General features: G+C 41.0%; 1 protein-coding gene across 3 annotated transcripts in view; it reads left to right on the forward strand.

Moving 5' to 3' along the window:
* The window catches only part of PELI2 (pellino E3 ubiquitin protein ligase family member 2), a 173,032-nt gene extending 152,162 nt beyond the window's left edge, over positions 1 to 20,870 (forward strand). For all 3 annotated transcript variants that reach the window (XM_034648627.1, XM_019807336.2, XM_034648628.1), the window contains 3 exons: positions 2,887 to 3,084; positions 10,451 to 10,639; positions 16,300 to 20,870. In XM_034648627.1, the coding sequence (XP_034504518.1) occupies positions 2,887 to 3,084; positions 10,451 to 10,639; positions 16,300 to 16,866 (954 nt within the window). In that variant the 3' untranslated portion in view covers positions 16,867 to 20,870. The remainder of the gene's footprint in view (positions 1 to 2,886; positions 3,085 to 10,450; positions 10,640 to 16,299) is intronic.
* The last annotated feature ends 3,633 nt before the right edge of the window (positions 20,871 to 24,503 follow it).

Below are 24,503 nucleotides of genomic sequence, written 5' to 3' on the forward strand. Positions count from 1 at the left end.
TCCAGTAGTTATAGAGAGAGAAATGGATGATTTGGGAGAGAGAGGAGACAGGGTCAGGAACAAAAGCCTTGGGAAGGGAAGAGTACTGAGACCCCAGGCATCAGTAGAGAGATTGGGCTTGGGTAGTAGCAGCGATACTCCATCCTTGTCATTGGAGGGAAGTCAGCAAATAAGGTTACAGACGCAGGGATAGGAGTAGGGAGGCCCTTCCAGCTGCTTCTCTGTCATCTTACCTGTATTGAATTGGACTGACAACCAGACAAACCCAAACTTTTCTCATATGTGTAAAATTCCATGTGCTGAGTGATGTTGTGCGTGTGGTGTCAGTGCAGTCCTCCCTCTGGCTACTATATGAATATCAGCCGTGTACGATTACCATATGGAATTCAGAACCATCTTGGCTTGTCTACATGACTGCCCTTAAGATAAGGTAGAGTTGATCCAATACCCAAAAGGATGGGTTCCAAGTTTTGCAGATGGGGTGAGTTTTCAGTAGGAAAGTAGCTTAGAACTTTTTTCCCCCCTGGCAAAATCAACATGAGGTTTGTATCCGAAAGTTTAAAATTATACTGGCTCCCTACAGGTTAGATTTAAGTGGAAGTGAATTGATAAACAAATCAAACGTGACTAGTCAGATAAGTCTCATGACTTGCAATAATCGATCCTAGCAGTGTGTTCCAGTTGGAATAAAATGTCCATTTCCATTAACTCATCAAGACATTAATTTAATACATTGGGATGAAATAAACATGGCCTTTCCCAAAGAGAGTAATCTTTGTCCACAGTAACAGTTGTGTGACATTCTACTCGAGCGTGGTTTTAGCTTTGCGCTTCTAACAGAGCTTGAAGACTCTTTGCCCTCTTCCATGGAGGTGATAGAAATTATGTCAGAGACCACGTCTTTGTGAGAGCTCTAGGCAATTTTAGAACTTTCCATATTTCGCTTCTAAGCTGCATTGGAATAGAGGTTCAGGACAAGTTGATTCCTGAGTTTCGAGTAGCCTTTGTTATTTTTTGTTTTTTCTGTATTTGTGAAATATTTTACAATGAGTATTTCTTTCTTTTCTAGTTTAAAAAAATCTCTCTAAAGTGAAATAAGTCAGACAAATACTGTATATCACTTACATGTGGAATCTAAAAAAAAAAAAAAATCAAAACCATAGAAGCAGAGACTAGAATGGTAGTCTAGGGGCTGAGGGGGCGGGGAGATAGAGAGGTGTTGGTCACATAGTACAAACTTCCAGCTGTAAGATGAATAAGTTCTGGGGATCTCATGTACAGCATGGTGATTATAGTTAATAATACTGTATTGTATACTTGAAAATAGCTAAGAGAATAGCTTTAAAAAAAAAAAAACTAAAAAAAAAAGTCTGAATCACAGCTTCTGAATCACATACCCAGCTTTGAAATGAATCTAGCCAAAGGAAGACTCTCAACTTTAGAAAAATGAATTGTATGGTAAGATTTGTAATATCTCTTAATTTAGATTTATGTTGTATTTTTTAACAAGTCTGTGTTTCCTAAACCTGAAATGCATACGTGTAGGCAGCGCGCATCTCTTCACATTGATGAGTTTCAGTGAACCCAGAGGTTTCGTTTATTCCAGGCACATGTCACTAGGACAAGAAATTAAGGGTTATAAAAAAAAGAGGGAAAATAGACGTCTGTTGTCTGTTGGTTTAATAGAGATAGTCTATGCATGAAAATGTGTGAGATTTACAAAAGAAATATAATAATTTTTAGAGCTAAATGATGCAAGATAATATATATTTTTTCACTTTTATTTGGATGAAAAATATATTACATCTTATGTTTTAGATAGAATTTTGAGATCAGGATAAAGATACCTGAGAAACTGACTTTTGAGGGTCTTCTGTGTCCCTCCCCTCATCACTTTGCGAATCAAAGTCACTAGTGTTAGGAAAGAACATTAACATCCCATTTAGTGAGAAATGATTTGTTTACATATAAATGATTTTAATTTAAAAAAGTCTCTGTGGTGTATAAATAACATGTATCACTGTTTTCTGGTCAGAGATTCATAGAACAGCACCACAAAAATGTTTTGACATTTTGTCTTGAGGATTTTTATTTTATTTGTAAACAGATACGTAACTCTTCCCAGTTTACAGGACAGAGCAGTACCTGTCTTACTGGTATTTATTGAATATGAAAACCTTTTTTAGAACTGTGAGATCTTCCAAATGAAATATATTCCTTCTGGAAGCATTTAATCTTACCAAAGAAAGTAAGTCAACATAATATTACTGGCAGCTTTTTAGACTTTCCCAAGAGAGATTTTTTTTAATCCAATATTGAAATGTTAAGACCAGTTTTTTGAACCTTTCATCTTACTGCATCCCAAACTTTGGGCTGACTTTTATTGCCCTTCACGTCATTCTCATCTGTGTCTGGGTTAGGGCTAATCTTGCTGAATGCCATGAGTCACTGGTGGATTTACTTGGTGGGGAAACCAAGCCCTGCTGCTGGGCAAGAGTTCCTTTGTCTGTTGGCTTTCTTTAAAATCTTGGTTTTTTCCAGCTGGAAATATGGGGGCAGGGTGGGTGGGGTGGAGAATAATTTGCTGTTAAAGTAATGTTTTCACCTGATCCAAGAGCTACAATCTGTTGGGGGAGGGGGGCAAGAGCTAATGTTTTTCTCCAGAATAAAAAATTTAGCTTTTCTCTTAATATTTAAAATCTGATGATTGGTTATTCTAATACCTCCCTCAGTTAAGAAAAGGAACAGAACTAAATTTTTTTCATTAAATTCTTACCCTCAGAGCAGAGATGATAAATATTAAAGGGATCCCGAACACTCATTCCATGTGAACAAAATATGGTGACATATTTTTCAGACGAATCATGGTACGTTTGGTTTATTTAGGTGGGCAGATCAACAGAAAGCCCTATCGACTTCGTTGTTACAGACACGATTTCTGGCAGTCAGAACAACGATGAGGCCCAGATCACACAAAGCACCATCTCCAGGTTTGCCTGCAGGATTGTCTGTGACAGGAATGAACCTTACACTGCACGGATATTCGCAGCCGGATTCGACTCCTCCAAAAACATATTTCTTGGAGTAAGTACTATGACTAAGTACATTGTTTCAAGAAAAACGCCCACTATTATCAGATCTAACATTTAACTGTGGCCAAAGATTGGCTTTCCACAATGCCTCTACTTAGATTTGGAGATTTTAGTTTTCAGATGTGGAGTATGAAAGGCTGTTATTAAGAATCTAAAAATAACTAAGTCATTACTTGGTACTTGTTATGTTTGCTGTATTATACGTATGTACAGTATTTATTTTTTTAAATGTGTATTAACATTGCACTGAATGTATTTATAGTAGATTTTAAGGGGGTTTATTTCAGTGGGGAAAATAAATGGTCAAATCTACGTAGAGTTCAAAGGAAAAAGTGACATTCATTCAAAAAATTTTCATTGTGTTTGCTGTGTTCCATGTCAGGTATTATAGATGTGATATCACAGAGAATGAAACACATTAAAAATTTCTGGCTTCATAAGTTTTCCATGTCAGTGAAACCCAGGAGTTTTGGTGAATATCCAATTTTAATACAGTTGTTTTTTTTTTTTTTAATCAGGATGTTTTTGCAGGGGGGATAAAATTCAAATGGCCTTTAAAAAATGACCTAAACAGGGGCACCTGGGTGACTTAGTCGGTTAAGCGGCTGCCTTCAGCTCAGGTCATGATCTCAGGGTCCTGGGATGGAGCCCCTCCCCCCTTGGGCTCCCTGCTCAGCAGGGAGTTTGCTTCTCCCTCTGCCCTTCCCCCCAGCTCGTGTGCGTGCTCTCGCTCTCACGCTGACTTCCTCTGTCTTAAATAAAAAATCTTTTTTTAAAACAGCCTAAACAGTAATAAAAATGTATTATTTCATGTATCAAAGACGACAGCTCCGGGGTTGGGTCGGTCAGGGATTCTGTGACATCCGGGGAAGTAGGTTCCTTCTGTCTTGCCGCCTGCTCCCTCAGGCTGCCCGAGGGATGAGAGGTGGCTCCTGCACTTCCTACATCCCCTGCCACACGACGACTTCCAGCTGAGGAAGACGTCACAGAGGCACTGTTTCTTCCTTATCTCTGTTGTTTTTTTTAAATTACTTTTGTCATTGAATAAATTGGACATGCAACTGCGTGTCAGGTGTACAGCCATCTAACCGTGATGTACTTACATGTTGTAACATGACTGCCAGCATAGCACGATTTACCACATTGCCCAATTCAAGTACAGGACTGTGGTTTCTGTTCATAACACGGTGCATTAGATCTCCATGGCTGATTCACTGCTCATTACAAGCTTGTACCCTTAAACACCATCAATCTTACCACTCTCTCTGTCCCCCTCACCCACCATCCCATCCCCAGTAACTATCCTTTTACTCTGTTTTTCATAGGCTTAACTTTTTAAGATTCCACATATACGTGATATCATATTTTCTCTGACTTAACTTGCTTAGTATAAGGAGTCTTACACTCAAGGTCCATCTATGTTTTGGCAAATGGAAGGATAATATGTACGGTGTCTTTTTTATCCATTCATTCATTGATGGGCGTTGGGGTAGCTTCCTTGTCTTGGCTGTTGGGAATAATGCAGTAAACATGGGAGTGCATATATCTCCTTGAAATCATGTTTTCATTTCCTTTGACTGTGTGCCCTAGAATGGAAATGCTGGATCATATTGTAGTTGTTTTTTGTTTTTTTGGTTTTTGTTTTGTTTTTGGTTTTTTGGGTTTTTTTGGGTTTTTTTTTTTTGGTTATTTGGGGTCTTTTGTGATGGCACATAAAGTTTAGGATTATTCTATTTCTGTGAAGAATTCTTTCAATATTTTGCTGGAGATTATGTTGAATCTGTAGATGGATGGTGGGTAGTATGGCCATTTTAACAACATTCTTCTGATTCATAAACATGGGGTGTGTTTGCATTTGTCTGTGTCTTCAATTTCAGCAAAGTTTGTACTTCTCATTGTATAGCTCTTTCGCTTCCTTGGTGCAATTTATTTCTAAGTATTTTACTGTTTTTGATGCTGTTGTGAATGGGATAGTTTTCTCTAGGCCTTTTTCAAATGCCTCATCATTAGTGTAAAGGAATGCAACTTACTTCTCTGTGTTGGTTTTGTGTCCTGCCACTTTACTGAAACGGTTAATTCCAACAGCTTTTTGACTGATTCCTTGCGATTCTCAATATAGAAGATCATATCATTAGCAAATAGTGCTAAGCAGTAGTTTTACTTCTTTCTTTCCAGCTTGTATGCCATTTATTTCTTTATCCTGCCTAATTGCTCTGGCTAGGACATGTAGCACTATATTGAATAGGAATGGTGAGAGTGGGCATCCTTGTCTTGTTTCTGATCTTAGAGGAAACACTTGCAGTCTTTCTTCATTGAGTATGATGTCAGCTGTAGGTTTGTCATATATGGCCTTTATTATGTTGAGGTATATTCCTTCTGTAGCCAATCTGTTAAGGGTTTTTATTCTGAAAGGACGTTGTATTTTGTCAAATGCTTTCTCTGTGACTACTGAGATGATCATGTGATTAACTTTCATTTTATTGTTATGATGTATTACATTTATTGATTTGCATACATTGAACCATCCTTGCATCCCAGGGGAAGTCCCACTTGCTCGTGGTATATAATCCTTTTAGTGTGTTCTTGAATTTGATTTGCTCATATTTTGTTGAGAATTTTAATGTCTACATTTATCAGGAATACTGGTATATAATTTTCTTGTACCCTTATCTGGCTTTGGTATCAGAGGAATGAGTTTGGAAATGTCCCTTCTCAATATTTTGAAAAAGTTTGAGGAGGATTGGTGTTAATTCTTCTTTAAATGTTTGGTAGAATTCTCTAGTTGATGCCATCTGGTCCTGGAATTTTCTTGGGATTTTTTTTTTTTTTTAACTACTGATTCAATCTCTTTACTCATTGGGCTGTTCATATTTTCTTTTTTTTTTTTAATTATTTTTTTAATATTTTATTATGTTAGTTACCATACAGTACATCCCTGGTTTTTGATGTAAAGTTCGATGATTCATTAGTTGCATATAACACCCTGTGCACCATGGAATACGTGCCCTTCCCACCACCCATCATCAGCCTATCCCATTCCCCCACCCCCCTCCCCTCTGAAGTCTTCAGTTTGTTTCTCAGAGTCCATAGTCTCTCATGCTTCATTCCCCCTTCTGATTACCCCCCCTTTCTTTATCCCTTTCTTCTCCTACTGATCTTCCTAGTTCTTATGTTCCATAGATGAGAGAAACCATATGATAATATGTTCAGATTTTCTGATTCTTCCTCAATCTTGGTAAATGTGTGTTTCTGGAAATGTATCTATTTCTTCTACATTCTAGTAGTCTTTCATGATTCTGTGTATGTCTGTAATACCAGGTATTATGTCTTCTCTTTGATATCTAATTTTTAGTCTTCTTTTTTCTTAGTTTAGCTAAAGGTTTGTCAATTTTGTGTATCTTTTTGAAGAACAGCTCTTAGTCTCATCGATCTTTTCTGTTGTTTTTCCGGTCTCTATTTCATTTATTTCTGCTTGGATCCTTATTTCCTTCCTTCTGCTAACTTTGGGCTCACTTTATTCTTCTTTTTCTAGTTCCTTGAAGTGTAAAGTTAGGTTGTTTATTTGAGACTTTTCTAATTTTTTAATATGCATGTTTATTGCTATGTGATTCTCAGAACTGCTTGTGTTGTATCCCACAATATTTGATATGTTGTGTTTTCATTTTCAGGTGTTTCAAGAAAATTTTTCCCCTTTTCTTCTTTGACACAATGGTTGTTTAAAAGGGAGTTTAGTTTCCACATATTTGTAGATCTTCTCACTTCCTTTTCATTGTCACTTTCTAGTTAATATCACTGTGGTCAGGGAAGATAGTTGATATGATTTTAGTCATCCTAAACTTGCTAAAATTTGTTTTGTGGCCTATCCTATCTCTCCTGGAGAATGTTCCAGTGCACTTGAGAAAATTGTTGTTCTGCTATTGTTGGATAGAATGTTCTCTATATGTCTATTAAGTCCATTTGTTCTAAAGTGTGGTTCAGTTCCAATGTTTCCTTGTTGATTTTCTGTCTGAAAAACTATCCATTGCTGACAGCGGGGTATTGAAGTCCCTTACAATCATTATATTGTAGTCCATTTCTCTTTTAGATCTGTTATTATTTGCTTAATATAATTTGGTACTTAGATGTTGGGCACATATATATTTATAATCGTTGTTTTCTTGATGTACTGACCTTTTTATGATTATGTAATGACTTTGTCTCTTATTACCCTTTTTGGCTTGAAATCTATTTTGTCTGATATGACTATCCCAGCCTTCTTTTGGATTCTGTTTGCTTGGAATATCATCTTCCATCCTTTCATTTAGAGCCTACGTGTGTCTTTAAAGCTGAGATGAATCTCCTGTAGGGCAGCATATAGTTGGGTCTTTTGTTGTTGTTTTTAATCCATGCAGCCACTCAATGCCTTTTGGTGAGTTCAGTGCATTTACATTTAGTGTGATTGTTGATATGTAAGAACGTACTGCCATTTTGTCCTTTGCCTTCTGGTTATTTTGTCTCTCCATTGTTTCTTTTTCCTTCCATTTCTACCTGCCTTTGTATGTTGGTGGTTTTCCATGGTCCTTTTTTCTCAGTTTCCCCTGCTTTTAATGTTTTATGTCTCTGCTCTAGATTTTTGCTTTGTAATTATGAAGTTTACATAAAACTCATAGATAAAATAGTCCTTTTTCTGCTGATAGCAGTTTATCTTCATTTGCCTATAAAGATTCCATCCTTTTACTCTTTTCCTTTTATATTTTTAATATCACAAATTATCTCTCTTTATGCTGTGATTTTGTTACCACATTGTAGTAGCTGTAGTTATTTTTACTATTTATTACAGGTATTTTTAATGCTCTTTGCCTTTAACCTTTATGCTATCATTGGGAGTTTAGAGTTCAATATACTGTTATAGAGTTGCGGTTTCTGATTCTGTCACTTTAATCAGAATTTTGTGTACCTCTGTCTTTTCATTTCCACTTGAAGAGCTCCTTTCAGCACTTCTTGTAAGGCAGATCTAGGGATGATGAAGTCCCTCAGCTCTTGTTTGGGAAAGCCTTTAATTATCCTTCAATATCTGACACATAACTCTGCTGGGTAGAATATTCTTGACTGGCAGTTTTTATCTGAGAAATTTGCTAGCCAGATGGGGATTCCTTTGCAGATTACAAAGATTACAATCTTACCCCCCCCAGCTGCCTTTAAAATTTTATCATTGACTTTTAATAGTTTCAATATAATGTGTCTTGGAGAAGATCTTGCATTGAGATAATAAGGTGTTCTGTTTGCTTCATGGACTTTGTATAACCGGTTCTTCCCCAAGTTTTGGAAGTTCTCAGGAATTATTTCTTTAAATATGCTGTCTGTTCTTTTCTCCCGTTCTTCTCCTTCTAGAAATTCATTATTGTTATGTTGGCTTTTCTAATGTAGTCTGCTAGCTCTTGTAGTGTTTCTTCACTTCTTAAATCTTAGTTAAATCTTAGTTCTCTCTTTTCTTCCACCTGAATCATTTCTGTGTTCCTGTCTTCCAGCTTGCTGATTCTCTCTTCCATCTGATCTGCTCTATTTCCAGTGCATTCTAATGCATTCTTCATGTCATTTATTGAGTTCTTCAGACACAGAACTTGTTTGGTTCTTTTTTTGGAATTTCGGTGCCTTTGGTAAAGTATTCCTTCTGTTTGTCCAGTTTCTTTCTGAGGCCACTGTATTGCCTTTCTGAGTTTTCTTGTAGCTCATTAAATTTCTTCACAACAGTTGTTTTGAATTCTTTATCAGATTGCAATAATCCATGTCTTTGGGTTCTGTTGCTGGATAATTGTCATTTTCTTTTTGTGATACTCTATTATTGTGATTCTACATGACGTTTGATTAAAAGTGCCTCCGTCCTCACATTTGAAGTAGGGAACACCCTATTTAGGCAAGGTTCCGTTTACTTTGATTCTAAGTTTAACATATTGGTGGTTAGGAGCCTTTTATTTTCCAGAAGGTGGCACTATAGCACACATTTTTGGTTTCTTTTAGAGGATAGGGGCTCACTTTTCACAGAGGTTGGGAGTGGGCGCCAAAGGAGAAGGACTGGGGAGTGCAGCAGAGTTGGGGGAGGTGTGTACTTAGTTCTTGGGACTTTGTGCCCACAGCCTGGTAGGGGGATCCTCAAGTTGGCATGGGGGATGGAGGGTGGTCCCAGAAGTCCATGGACCAAAACACTGGGGCAGACAGTAGGAGACACTTCCCTGAAGTTCTCTGCCTACTTCCCTTCCCCCACGCACTGCAGTCTTTCCTCAGAGACAGCAGTGGGTCCTTCCAGCTACAAAACATGTGTGGGGCAGACCCCCACTCACGTTCACCTTCCACCTCCTTTGTCAGATAAGGTCACCCTAGCTCCCTGCCCATCAGCCACTGCCTTTGTCACCTCTCACTCCCCAGCAACTCCCCTCTGCTTGCGTCCTCTGTGGTGCAACGCACCCACTTTCAGGGGCATGGATATATGGCTCTCTCTCAGGTGATCTGGATGCTAGGCAGCCATGCTTTTTTGGTTATGGATGTCTGATTAGTTGTAAGTCTAAGGAGCAAGGAAAAAGGAATGACCCCTGCCGCTGGGAGGCTGATGTCACTCCCCTTTCCTGTTCTCTTTTTAGAGCAAAGGAACCTTACCAGGAAGGCTCCTAGAAGACCCACTCATGTCTCATTGGCCAGAGCTCAGTCACTGGCAAGAGGGCTTCTCCTAATCAGAATTGACTCCTGAGTCATGTGGGCAATAGGTGGCTCTGTCATCAAGAAAGAGATCACTGGCACAGGCATCCAGGAGTGTTTGTCCTGCCGTTGTATCAAGCTGTCTTTACCTTCCATCTTTGAGGATATAGACATTAATGTTTATGAAGACATACTGGCCACAACTTGTTAGCCTCACATTTTTAAAAATTTTGTATGTTTAATAAAGATTCCTTTTTTTCCCCTTCCTTCTGTATACTTCCCAGATAATAATTACATGTAAAGCACTGGTACCTAAGAGGCAAAAGGATTGCACAAATAGAACCGAAGGACACATACTAGATTCCTGGAATCTCCCCAGGGTAAGGGGAATGGTTAGAAAAAAAAAATCTCTGAGGGAAGGGCTCAGGCATCAGGTTCTTTCTTTTTTTTAAGCTCCCAAGATGAATATAATGCATATCCAATGATAAATCATTCATACATTTTAGCACTTTCATGTTATCAGAATAATTGCATATTTTATCCTTCTGATTATTAGCTTTAAATAGAAAATGAAAATTCATCACTTTCCTTCCTTCTGCCTGTACTGGATATTTTAAAGAGATTCTGGAATCCCTTCATTTTGAACATAATCTTAGCATGCTTTTTCTGTTCTGTGGTATGCTCTCCAGGAAAAGGCAGCAAAATGGAAAAACCCCGATGGCCACATGGACGGGCTCACTACGAACGGCGTCCTAGTGATGCATCCCCGAGGGGGCTTCACTGAGGAGTCCCAGCCTGGGGTCTGGCGTGAGATCTCTGTCTGTGGAGACGTGTACACCCTGCGAGAAACCAGGTCAGCCCAGCAAAGAGGAAAGCTGGTGAGTGGTCTTCACTCTGGAATATGTACCACACTACAAAAGCCTAGCTCAAGGACTGTCCTTTTCCTCCCCTGAAATCCAGAACCTTTGTGGAGGTACCCATGCTGTGGACTATTGACACAGCAGAAGGCGAATTCCCTAAGCCCCTGAAAATGCTAAAGAAATGGACTTATTTCCTTCCGTGATTAAGCTTTTCCCATAGTAGAAGAAAATTATTTTTTTGCTCCTTACAACCTTAATAGCTATCTTTTATTATATGCTTCAGAACAAAATTCTGCTTAAATTCACGTTGAGAGACAAACATTTTTGGTGTAAAACTTCACTAATTTGGAAAAATCCTGAACTGTCCAAGACTTTATTAGTGAAAATTATGAATTACAGAATTATTTACTAGACTTTGTGGAACTAAAAGATAATTAAGTTAGCTTTTCTTCCCTTGAGTTCACAGTAAGAAATTAATACATAATTCCCTATATAAATCACCAAAATCATAAAACTTTTTACTTGAAATCATAGAGGGCATTGACTTGGCATGTTAATATTTTCCTATAAATACCCCTACTTATCCCAAATGTCCTAACGCAGTTGGCTTTTTAACTCTTTCTTCTGTGGAGAATAATTATAAGCCCTTCAACGGGCAGTTTTGGGTATCTGATATTGCCGGTGTGGTACAGTGCCAGAAGTTTCTGAGTAAATTTTCGGCTCCAGGGCTTTTAATCAATTGGTAGATAGAAGCTAGAACAAGAGAGAACAAATGTTTTCTTCAGAACCCCCCTAGAAAAGTGTAGAGTGATCTAGCTTTTTTCAGCGAGATGATAAGCACTATTACTGAGATGGAAAAAGAAGATGGCGGTGGCGGGAGGTTGGGGGTGAAGGTAGGACTGTTGTACTAACCTGGTTTGCTAGACTCTATTCAATGTTTGTAGGGAACTGTGATTTCTATTTTACACCATTACTGAGTACAAGTACAGCTTCTGCATTTTACAATAAAGCCCAATGGTAGAGCATCCCGGCTGAGTAAACATGAGAAGTGTTTTCTAAGAAAGACCAGAGCAAATACGATAACCTCTGTTTAAACACTTCTCAGGAGACTGTAAATAGGGAACAGACCGTGAAAGCAGTTTTTCCAAATAACTTTGTTTCTGATCACTGGATCACTTTATATAAAACTGACCTAGGTCGGCTGAACTGCTTATCAGTCTTTCTGATGGCAACAGAAGTCAGGAGAAATCGTGGCTGGGTGCAGGCGTTACGTTAATATTTCAGAGGCCTCAGCTCATGAAATGTGAGCAGCTTTGTCAGGGAAGTGGAATCCTGCCCATTGTATGGATGAGGAAGGTATGGCATAGAGAGGTTAGGTATTGCCCAGGGTCCCAGAATAAGAAGGCCACAGATGGGATTGAAAGGCCGTCCTCCCTGAGTCTAGACTCCCAAGCCGCCACTTGGTATCATCTTGTGGGGAGCAGCACCCGGCCCTCACCTGGGAGGGTCTACCCCAGAGCATTTGTTTCCCTGGGAAATAGAAAGCATTCACTGGAGTCCGAGAAGGGCTTGTCTGTCTCAAAGGGCACATTTATAGGATGAGTTTCTTGCCCACCCTCGGTGATTGCGCAGTGACCCCACTTAGGCAGCTGTGTGCGCCAGAGGGGGCAGGGCTCCTGAGAAGAAAGGACTCCCAAAATAGCCTGTGCTCATGGGTTCTGTTAAATCTCAACTAATTTTAAAGTTAGTCCCTATAAGAGACCCTTAGATCTGCCCCAAATTGTGCTGTACTGTTCGATAGTGTATGACGGTCCTGGCCTACAGTAAAGGTGTCTGAGTTCCCGTCGATCTGATTTTACACTGTGGGAGACACCGTGGGGGTGAGAGGACCCAGCTTCCCTGCAGCCCCCTCTTGTTAACCAGTGGAAGTTTGTCTGAGGGGAACACCTGCTGATTCTTGGAGCTTAGGTTTCCATTTCCGACTCTGGTTGTGTACGTGTGACTGGCAGCATTGAGGTAAACGGTCTGTCTGGAAACTAGATTTAGGGAACGGTCTCTGGCAGTGCTCTGCGTTTGCAGTTTAATACAGAAACATGGAGAATAACGTGATCTGCTAGAAATCCAGAATATTATAAAAGTAGTGGACGCCTCCTGTTCTCAGTGTGGAACTAGTGCTATAGAAGGTTTCGTATTAGCACACTCAGCATTGAGTGTGAGTCAACGTACCGATGTGTTCACAACTACCGTGGTTTCTCATCACCACAGCAAGCTTTGTCCTTGATCAACTTAATTATTTAAATGTGGGGGAAACGCCCTTTCAGGAGCTGAACCCCCTGAATAAAAAGGTGAAGAGACTTCGAGTTGGATCCTATCCTTTACCTAGTTGAGAACATTATAAAGGTGAGTGTACTAGACACAAATCTACTAGATCTATCCTAAATATAGAATGATCAAATTCTATTTGGGGTTTTTAATTAAATTATACTGGCTCTGTAAAATTTAGTAAATTCAGCTAAGTTAATGTCCTTACCTAATTTTAGGTACTATAAAAATAACCATAGTGTTACATACAGACTCTACCAAGTGCTTCACATTAAGTCTCGGTCAGGCAGCGCTCAGAGCAAGCTCATGAGCTCAGTGTCATGGTCCCCATTGACAGATGAGAAAACCAGGGCTTTAAAAAGTTGGTACTTGCTTCTAAGTGGTGGGTGGGGATTTGAACTCTCTACCCTAACCTTCGCTGTCTGACTGGTAGGGGCCGTTATGTTTTAAATGTTTTACTTCTATAATATTACTGTCGATTCCTCATGCTTTCTCCTTGCCTTTTTTTTTTTTTTCCTGGTAGAATTTTAAAAGTAAAATCCAAGCCTGGGCCTCTGCACAGTGGCGTCTTTACCACGCCACCTCCCACACACCGTCAGCAGAAAAACAGCATTGTGTTCACAGCTGAGAGAGCGCAGTGAGAACCGTTCAGGAAGAGAGAAAACAGGCTGCTGTTTGAGCAGCCACTGTCTACCAGCGGTTCTGAAGTCAGGGTGTAGACGGGGTCGTGGCTGCCATACGCAGTAGCACTTAGAGTATCTTAGAGAACGATTGAGAGAACCAAGTGTGGATAGGAGCGGCCCAGCGCCCTGCAGCAGCCCGTGACTGCATAGCCATTCTGACCCAACAGGGGTAGGAGCTGAGAACCCAGCAGTGAACACGAGGCCCAGGGCTCCACCCTCAAATTGTCCCACCTGGAGAAGGTCACAGACGATGTAGCCAATCAGCGTATTTTAGGTGATGAACACAGTTGTAGAGAAGACTGACTGGGCAGTCTCGTCCACTCCTGGGGCTTCACCCAGATGCTGGGAAGTCGCAGACGTGCTTCTCTGAGCCCGATCCACAGCCACATGTGGCTCCTGGGCACAACCGTGACAGAGCCCTCACACCCAAAACTGAACCTCCTGTCCTTTCCCCCGAATCTTGCCATTTCTCCTACATCCCCTGTCCCTGGAAAGCCTCCTCCTATGCAGACGGTAAAGCCAGGCACGTGAATCTGTCTTCCCCGGATCAGGAGCTAAGTCCCCAGCGTCTGCTAGCTCTGTGGTGGCTGTTGGCGCTGATAATCTGTGCTGAGGTGCCCCCCCTTTGCCTGGAGAGCGAGCTCCCCCGGTCTCCCCCACCGCTCATCTTGAACCCATCCAGTCCATCCTCCACACTTCTGTAGTGAGTGACCTTTTGGACAGGCAGATCTGTTCTTTACAGCCGCTGAGAACTGCGTCTATTCCCTGGGGGCATAGGGGGCCGGCCGGAGGCTCTGGGCCACAGGTGGCCGCCGGGGGTGCTCCCTGCTGCTCCCTCCGTGCCCGTGTTGTGTGGCCTTTGCCTCCCTCTTTCTGGAGTGCCTTCTCTTCCACCCACTGGTTCCTGACAATTTTTTCAAATCTCTTTTCATGGGAAGTCTTCTTTTTTAAAAAGCTTTTTTTTTTTTTAAGATTTTATTTATTTATTTGACAGAGATAGAGACAGCGAGAGAGGGAACACAAGCAGGGGGGAGTGGGAGAGGAAGAAGCAGGCTCATAGCGGAGGAGCCTGATGTGGGGCTCGATCCCATAACGCAGGGATCACGCCTTGAGCCGAAGGCAGACGCTTAACCACTGTGCCACCCAGGCGCCCCTAAAAAAGCATTTCTGACCTCCTGTCATCCAAGTAAGAGTAGCAAACGTTTGCGCAGTGCTTGCTGCATGCCACACATGGTTCTAAGAACTGCATTTGTATTATTTAATGCTCACCCTCCCCTTGTCCGGTTTTACAGAAGGGGAAACCAAGGCACAGGCAGCTGAAGTAACTGCCCCAGGTGAGAGCTAGTGCGTGGCAGAGCCAGGGTGCCCACCAAGGCCATAGGCTGCGAAGTCACGCTCTTAGCCCCTGTGGTGACATGGCCTCACGTGACGATTGTAGCATTTTACGGACCTTCACTGGCTCCTGGCTCTAGCAGGTCTGCCTCCCGCTACTAAAGACGATGTCTTTTCAGGATGGGTAGAGAAGCTTCGTTACCTCTAGGCCTTAGAGCACAGCCGGTATGTGGAGGCAGTGGCTGGATTCCCACCTGCCATGTCTAACAGCCTCGCAGCAGCTGTTCGTCCGACTTGTAAGCACTTGGTGTATAGCGTGCCATCCTTTTAGAAGTGAAGGCTTTCTCTTTGATGGACTTATTTCACTCAGCATCATACCCTCCAGTTCCATCCACGTTGACGTAACTAAGATTTCATCCTTTCTGATGACTGAGTACTATTCCATTGTGTGTGTGTGTATGTATATATACACACACACACACTCCACATCTTTATGCATTCTTCTGTTGATGGACATCTGGGCTCTTTCCATCGTTTGGCTGTTGTGGACATTGCTGCATAAACACTGGGGTGCAGGTGCCCCTTTGGATCACTACATTTCTATCTTTGCGGTAAATGCCTAGTAGTGCAATAGCTGGGAAGCAGTCAGAGCGGGAGGCAAACCATGAGAGACTCCTTAACTCTAGGAAACAGAGGGCTGTGGGAGGGGAGTGGGGGGAAGGGGTAACTGGGTGATGGGCGTCGAGGAGGGAACGTGATGTGATGAGCACTGGGTGTTATGCAACTGAAATTAGTGAACACTACGTCTGACACTGATGAGGTACTATATGTTGGCTAATGGAATTTAAGTTTTAAAAAATGGCTCATGGCAAACGATTCAGCTCCAAACCCTAAGAATTCAGGACAAACAATAGATTGCATGAAGCAAAGGATCACCAGGCATATTGGGGCCACTGCAGTCATTACTGCAGAGTCCCACAAGGAGTATGAATCCTCACTGCTGGACCGGTGGGACATGTCCTGTCCCTTGTGAGATCAAGGAGCAGTAGTGTTACAGACTCAGGAAAAATGAAAACCTAAGATTTGTGCAGTTGGTTAAAAGAATCACTCCCGTACTTGAACAGTAAAGCGAGGTGAGTCTGTGCTTAGGGCTTTGTGAGGATGGCATACCCACCTTCCATCCTGGGTCCCCGTGACCCACAAACGGGACTCGGGGGCCAACCCGCTCGGGCGAAGCCACCTGCCCGTTTACCTGAACGATGATTCTTATTCTGAGAGAAAATGTTAGAGCGCGGTGCTGACTTGTGCTTTCACAAGGCGTGTGTGTCACCCTCGTTGTAGGTGGAAAGCGAGACCAACGTCCTGCAGGACGGCTCGCTCATCGACCTGTGCGGGGCCACGCTCCTCTGGAGGACGGCAGACGGCCTGTTCCACACTCCCACGCAGAAGCACATCGAAGCCCTGCGGCAGGAGATCAACGCCGCCCGGCCGCAGTGCCCCGTGGGCCTCAACACCTTGGCCTTCCCCAGCATCAACCGGAAGGAGGTGGTGGAGGAGAAGCAGCCCTGGGCCTACCTCAGCTGCGGCCACGTGCACGGCTACCACAACTGGGGCCACCGCAGCGACACGGAGGCCAACGAGCGGGAGTGTCCCATGTGCAGGACTGTGGGCCCCTACGTCCCGCTCTGGCTCGGCTGCGAGGCGGGCTTCTATGTGGACGCCGGACCGCCCACTCACGCTTTCGCGCCCTGTGGACACGTGTGCTCGGAGAAGTCCGCCAAGTACTGGGCCCAGATTCCGCTGCCTCACGGCACGCACGCCTTCCATGCCGCCTGCCCTTTCTGTGCCACGCAGCTGGTTGGGGAACAGAACTGCATCAAATTAATTTTCCAAGGTCCGGTGGACTGACGCCCCTGACAGCCATCCACGACTTTATTAACAAGTTACTGTGAAGATTTTGCCACTAACTCTAGATTTTACCTTTTTATAATGCTGTTTATTAAGGGGGAGGGGGGCGGGGGGTCGAAGAGGAGGCGCCGAAGCAGGTGGCGTCTAAGAGGGCAGCCGTGTGGTGCATGCTCTGGCGGCGTGGTCAGTGAGGTGTGCTTGGTGAAACCGCCGTCTTTGTCGGAGTTGGAGTTAAGATGCCAGGATTTTAACCTTGGGTTTTCAACGATGTTTCCTTTGTAAACTTGGACGAGACTTTCAATCCTACTTGACAAACGTAGAAGAAATTCCTTCAGAAGGTGCGGCTCTTACTGCACCTTGCGTGCCGAGCCCCGCCTGCGAGTGCTTGACCGAGACGGGGAGCTGAGCGGCCGGCGGGGCTGGCGGGCGGGAGCCCCTGGGCACGGGGGCTCGCTCTGAAATCGGGGGTTTTCGGATTTTTCTTTTTTGGGGCAAAGAACATCCCTGTGCTGCCGTGTTGTTTTTCGTTTGTTTTTTTTTTTACTTTGGTGGAGTTCAGTAACTTTATCCACCCAGTGATCAGATACCTTGGCATTTCAAAGGAATTTCCGTAACTTTTAAGCCCGCCTTTTGTTACCTCCGCTGTACGCCTCGTGCACGGCCAGAACCGTTTGATTAAAATGCAGCAACTCCTAAAAATTCAGAAATGGAGGGTGATTATTGCAGCAGTCAGCATGGCCTCGGTACTGCCCCATCAAGTTGATTTGCTTACGGGATGGTTTAGGATTTAGGATTAAAAATAAGGTTTTACTTTTTAAAACTACTTGTTGGGGTTTCGTAAGTTTTTCTTCCTTAAGGCGGCCAAGATGCTGGGAGCCTAAAAGCAACCGCTCGCAAGGATGCAGTCGTTCTGGTTCACTCCCTCCCTGCCATCTGTCCCCTTCTGCAGCTTACGGAGCCCTGTAAGTTTCGAGAATGTTTGCAAATCAAACTAAATTTAAATGGGATCATTAGATATACACAACACCAAGTGGTACATCTGCAGAGATAATTTGAAATTCCTGATTTCAAGAGAGCAAATGAGTGTTTACTGAGGAATAATTAAATCAGAATTTCATATGAGCGCCACCATCCTTCTGTTAGTTCCGTTCATTTTGAAGAATTCTCAGATGCTCATTCTCCATCCTCAGTACAGATCGCATCACTGCTCCCAGAATGTAAAGATTCTTTAGGCCAGCAGACAGCCACAGCTGGGCGACGCGAAGCAGATCCCTGCCCCACGCAACAAGTATTTATTTAAACTAACATCCTCTTGAGTTGACCTTTACAGATTCATGCTACATTTTAACCTTTATAAGGGTATAGAATTTATAGGATTCTCACATACTGTGTTCATACTTGAATGTCTTTCCATGTTTTGCCTACTGGTAAATATGTTGCCCTATTTTCAGTTGTTCTAACACATGGTGAATGCCTTTTCCTGAAAGTGATTAGATTACTCTTGATTGCTGCTACTTAATTTGACCTGATATCTAAAGAGTTCACCTTCTCGGTTTTAAAAAAGCTTTACTTTTCCAAGGAGATGATCTTTGAGGAGGAGACTTTTTTTGTTTTGGTAATTTTTAAGTGATGTGAAAATCCAACAACCGTCCTCTTCTTGATACCTTACTCTTTTCTGTAGGTAATTTCATTTTCTTTTTGTCTGCAGGTAGAGTAAGTCATAACGTATCAGATGCCTTTTAGGTAGTCTCTGTCCCCAAGGATTAGCTTTCACGTAGAGTGTCTTTTCAGTTTGGGCTCCTTTGGGCTCCACAAAATGACAAAGGAGGCAACAGTCCCTTTTCTTGCTGTTACGGCTACAACGTGGTTTGATGAATCTTGATACCCTAAAAGCATCTTGTAAGGTAAATGGCCTTGCATCTAGAAGGGCTGGATTTTCCCTGTCAGAAACATTTCTGTAAAGTTACGATCTGCAGTAATCTTCCATTTCAAGGACTGTAATAGTTCGGGGTCTAGCGGTTTTACAGCAACATATGCCCCCAAATAATCTTCCAATGTGAAAAGTGGGTTGTGGGGTTTTTTTGGACTTTTAGTAGATGGAGATAGCAAAGTAAAAGTTGAACTTGGGAGGGGGTAACGGTGCCCTGCCCTCTATCCATATCGCATCTCCTTTGACCTCCAAGTGAGGTCCCCTCCCATTCCGCCAAAGGAACAGCAGCGAGGGGGCAAGTCTGCAAAAAGAGGCCGTGCTCATCTTGGCCGCTTCTAGTAAGAGTCTCTTAGAATTTGAACTAAGGAGTTTTGTCTAGAGCTGAGAGCAGTTCAGTTTGTGAGAAGAAAGAGCTCCAGCTCTATGGAGTAATGCAGTTTAGAAAAAGTAACTTCTGTTTTTGTCCTGCTTGCCACCACATTAAGGCGTGAGTCCCACTCCCCCACGTGTCTATGTAGGAAACTGCTGACCCGACGATCCTGATCTTGGCCTGACTAAAATGCCTTTTGTGAATAGGTCACCAGAAGTAAAACCCCAGTGCTGTATTCCCGTAGTTAATTTTTTCAGTTGTCAGTTTACTATTAAAAAAAAAAAAAAAAAGGTGGATGGGCTACAACTCTGAATATTTTTCTAGTCTGGAATTTTTTTTATTAATCATCGGTGCTGTCGGGTCATGCATGCTGCAACTCAACATTTCCCTTATTTGGTTTCGCTTTTTGCAAAAAGGGCTACGGTTCACACTGCAGAGTAAGTACTAAACTTTCTGGGGGGTTTTTTCCCCCCCAACTGTGGCCCAAAAGAATTAAAATCTTTTAATATAAATAGCATATTTATCATTCCTTGTTAATTAAAGAGTTTGGTACCTTTGTGCCTCAGGGAAGCCACGTGATATAACTGGTTATAGAATTTCAGGGTTAGGGTTTAAAGAAAGGAAAAAGCCATTGGAAAAATGATGGGCTCCATGAAGGAGACTAATGAATCTGGATGCAGAAATATGCCAGGAACTGGCATACACATGATTGTAATAGTATTTCCAGTGTCAATAGGGAAATCTTAAGTTATTGCATATACTGCATTAGGAAAGTTGAGAATTCTTCATGAAGCTTCGGTAGCTTTATTTTTGCTTACTTAAAACTCAAACCCATGTGTTTTGGGAGCTCAGTATTGTGATTTGGGCACTTTTGAAAGTTAAAGGGAGCATGTTTTCTCCTTTTCTCATAGGTTACAGAATTGTTACCTGCAGTTCTATGATTTTGATCAACTTTTTTAAAGCCATTCTGTGCTTTGGATTCGTGTGAAAGGATGTGTGATCACGGCATTGTTCATGCTGGCTACAAGCTACTTATCTTCATGCAATTTTGCCTTGTAACAGTGGAATTTCTGATAGGCGAACCACAGAACCTTGATTTTAAGCCAGATCCAGCTCCATTCCCTTGGCAGGCGATCTTCTATCCCCGTAGTTTAGCCTTCATGGGCTGAGGGTATGAAGTTCCTCCTCCAGGGCTGGAAATGGAGCAGAGCTCTGTTATCATTTCTTTACGACCCAAAGGCCAATGAGACAACTCCAGGATTTTTTTTTTTTTTTAGAAGAACGTAAGCATTACTAGAGTAGTAAAACAAAAGAAGGTTCAGTGTTTCTTTTCAGTAAAACTTAAATCCTCTTAAGTCTTTGCCCTCATGAAAAAGCCCTAGAGGAAGAGAGGAAAAAGCAAATATTTTTCCAGTTCTACTTAACTGTTTCTAAACAAAAATAAACTTGATGAAAGGGAAATTATTTCTTTTTAGCTGAGATGACAGATTGTTTCTCTGTATTAAATAGTCTAGAAGTTAGGGGTGGTCATATTTACCATGTATAGTGTTATGAGCAGTTAAATTTTATGGATATATTTGTAAAACTGTTCTTTTATATTTCATGTCAAATTGAAAAGTTTATTTCTTCACTATTGTACCTGTGGAAATACAAGCCATTTTACAGAAAAAAAAATCTTCAAAAATTATTAAACGGATCTCAGTATGTTTGCGAGTCATTGTCTTCAGACTCTGTGGCTGTCTGGGGTTCGTCAGGACATTTAATACGAAGCTGATACAAAAATAGACTTTGATTTTTACATTTCTCAAACTTTCAAATTGATCCCAAATACTTGAGCTTATTGTATTCTATTCCACACAATATTTAAATCTGATTTTGAAAATCCCGTTATTTTTTTTATTTAAAAAATTCCATCAGTGCTTAAATCTAACTTCCAGGAGAATTTAACCTGATCCATAGAATTAATGGATTTTCTTCATGTTCATTATAGTCCTGGCTACTTCTGTGACAATCTTCATTCACTATTAACGACGTAAGGATTATGGGGTAAGCCTTCAAGCCTTAAACTAATAGGTCTTTCATAAAAAAATATTTATATTTAGTAGTTTCTCATCAGATTGATATTTAAGGAGGCTTAATATTTTTGAGGGAAATGGATTTTTCATTTCCCCAAAAGCAGATGCACATTAACATGGGCTTTTATTTCAGGAATTAAATTTGATAAAGTATTAGAACACTTAAGAGTCCATGAATTGTAAGATGGGTTTTAGAAAAACATAGCCACTTATAATTGTGAGATACATCCCATTTGACAAGGGTGCCAAGAGTATTCAATGGGAAAAGAACAGTATTTTCAAAAAATGGAACTGCGATAACTAGATAGCCACATACAAAAGAATGACATTAGATCCGTACTCCACACAGTGCACCAAAATTAAAATGGATGAGAAGAGTGCTGAAACTATAGAATTTTTAGAAGAAAACAGTAAACTTTCGTGACCTTGGATCTGTCAGTGATTTCTTAAATAGGACACCAAAAAACAAAAAAATAATTGGGCTTTAAAATTTAAAATGTTTTATTCCTTTCCCCATGTTCATGTTTCGTTTCTTAAATTCTACATTGAAAGAAAATGTCTTATACATCAAACGACACGGTCAAGAAAGTAAAGACAAACCACAAAACAATTTGAAAATCCTATTAAGAGTTGTACCCAGAATATGTGAAGAACTCATAACTCATCAAAAAAAAAAAGTAAAAAAAAAAAAAAATCTACTCAAATCCTTTGACCAAAGACAATATCAAAATAACCAGTAAGCACATAAAAAGTTTCCCATCCCCAGGCATGAGAGAAAAACAAGTTAAAACCAGGAGCTATCACTTTCTACTCACTACCGTGGCTAAAATGAGACAGTAACAAGTGTTGACAATGTGTTGAAAAATTGAAACCTTCATTCACTGTTGGGGGCAGGGAGGGAATTGTACGATAGTATGTACAGCCACTTTGGAACAAATAGTATGGCAGTTTCTCATAAGGTAAAATAATATAAAATTGCCATGTGACTCCTAGATGATATGTACCCAAAGAAGCCTGAAAACACGTTCACACAAAAACTTGTACAAGAATGTTTATAGCACATTATTCATCGTAATCAAGTAGAAACAACCCAAAAGTCCAGCTGAACAAGAGATATCCATACAGAATATTTAGCTATAAAAATTAATGAAGTACTGATAGGATCTTTGAAAACCTGCCAAGTGAAAGAAGCCAGACAGAAAAGACCACATATTGTTATGTCAGAAAATAAGCAAATTCACACAGACACAACATAGATTAACAATGAAAGGCAATGAGAAGAGAGAGGAGTCAAGGAATAATTACTACATTATTACTTTCATGATTACATGAAAATGTTCTAAATTTACATAACAGTGATGGTTGCATGACTCAATATACTAAACAAATTTTACACTTTGAAAGGGTGACTTTCAGTGTCTGATTCATATCTCAAAACTGATCTTTTAAAAAGATACATACTAAATTCAGAGATGTTAGATTGTGAAAAATTTTGCGTCCTAGAATTTAAACACAGCACCATAATCATAGTGCTTCACATAAAAATATTCAGGATCCTCCCATGCCTGCCTACTTTGAGAGTTTTCCAAAGTCTTAAAAACTAGCTTATTCCTTTCTATCACACTTCCACTTGCCATTAGATGAAGAGCATGGATAAAAGCCCACTAAGAAGACTGGAAGAGAACTTTGTATTTTTAAGGACGGACTGCCTTTTTTGCTGTTAGGATGAAAAAATAGGATGGTATTTCTGAAAGAAATAGAATGCTATTCTGAGACCTCAAAATCCACTTTAAAAAGTATTTTTGGAGCACCTGGGTGGCTTAGTCGGTTGAGTGTCCCACTCTTGATTTTGGCTGAGATCACGATCTCAGGGTCATGAGATGGAGCCCCATGTCGGGCTCCATGCTCAGCAGGGAGACTGCTTGAGATTTTCTCTCCTCTCCACCCTGCTCACATGCACACTCTCTCTAAAGTAAAAAAAAAAAAATTATTTTTAAATGAAAACTCCTATAATCAAAATTAACAGAGGACCACTGTAAAAATATAAAGTCTGGGAAGCATGAAGAATAAAACCTATTCCTCTACCACCCAAAGATAAACTATTAATATTTGGAGCTATATCTTTCTAAACTTAAAAAATTAATTTTTGTGACTTCAATTTCATTCTGGTATTTAATTACTTAATTACAAAGACTGATACAAATTTTGAAATGTGGTTTTGGGAACAGAGGAAAAAATGGCATATCTGTAGTGGTTTCTCAGTAAACAGCTACAAAAGGAATTTTTATCTCCTAAAGCACAAAATGTGTCCAATATTGGCAAAATGAGACCACGGTGTATAGGGCTGCCAAAGCTATAAGCCTGAGAAGACTGTTTTCAAGCTGTTGTGCCCCCCTAAACACCCATCGCCAATTATGGGACGTACTTTGGAATGCCCAAATGGACTATTCCTAAACATTACTTCCTTCTTTTGTCTTCTAAACGGGTTCTAGTTGAAGAATAAAGTGATTCTTATTAGTGAAAAAAAGGTAAAGTAGATTGTTTCTTGCCTACTTCCAGGTTCAAATTTGAGGTCACATCAGAATGCCATGGGGTGTTTGTTGAAAATGCAGATTATTAGTGGCATCTCAGGAGGCTGGTGATGTTCTAGTTTTCCAGGTCTCTCCAGTAATTTACACTTTGGACAACCTAAATGATTCTGCAGGCAATGCACGTTCCATGCTTTTAGGAAACTTTTCTTCAACTAAATGATAGTATGAATCGTATGCCTCTGTGGTACAAGTTACTGAATTCCCATTGTGTGTGTTGGTTTTGGCTGACCCACTGTGGCTTCTGGGAAACCTGAAGTATATATGACCCAAATGGAGATGGGAATGGATGCTCCAGCCAGTCAAGGGTTCTTCCTACCCAATGATCCAACCTTCCATTTTCCCTTATGTGAATAGAACAGACTCAACTCCATTGCCTCTTTTCTAAACCTCCATGCCCTATTCTTCATCGTTGGTTTCTTTTGTTCATGCCTTTAACCATCTCCACCTTACAGGGAAAGTCTCTTGAAATTCTCAAATTGGAGGGAGCTCAGGGTTAAAAGGTAACGAGTTTTATACATAATTCTGAGAGCTTACTGGGTTCTCAAAATTGTTATTAAACAGGATGGAAACTTGCCATGTGTCAGCAAAGTGGGTGTCATCACAGCAGATTTCATAGGCTTTGGGTTTCTACACCTAGTGATATATTTCTAATAAAAGCTGCAAAGGGAACC

This window comes from Ailuropoda melanoleuca, chromosome 20 (assembly GCF_002007445.2).
Source record: "Ailuropoda melanoleuca isolate Jingjing chromosome 20, ASM200744v2, whole genome shotgun sequence".
Classification (NCBI taxonomy): domain Eukaryota; kingdom Metazoa; phylum Chordata; class Mammalia; order Carnivora; family Ursidae; genus Ailuropoda; species Ailuropoda melanoleuca.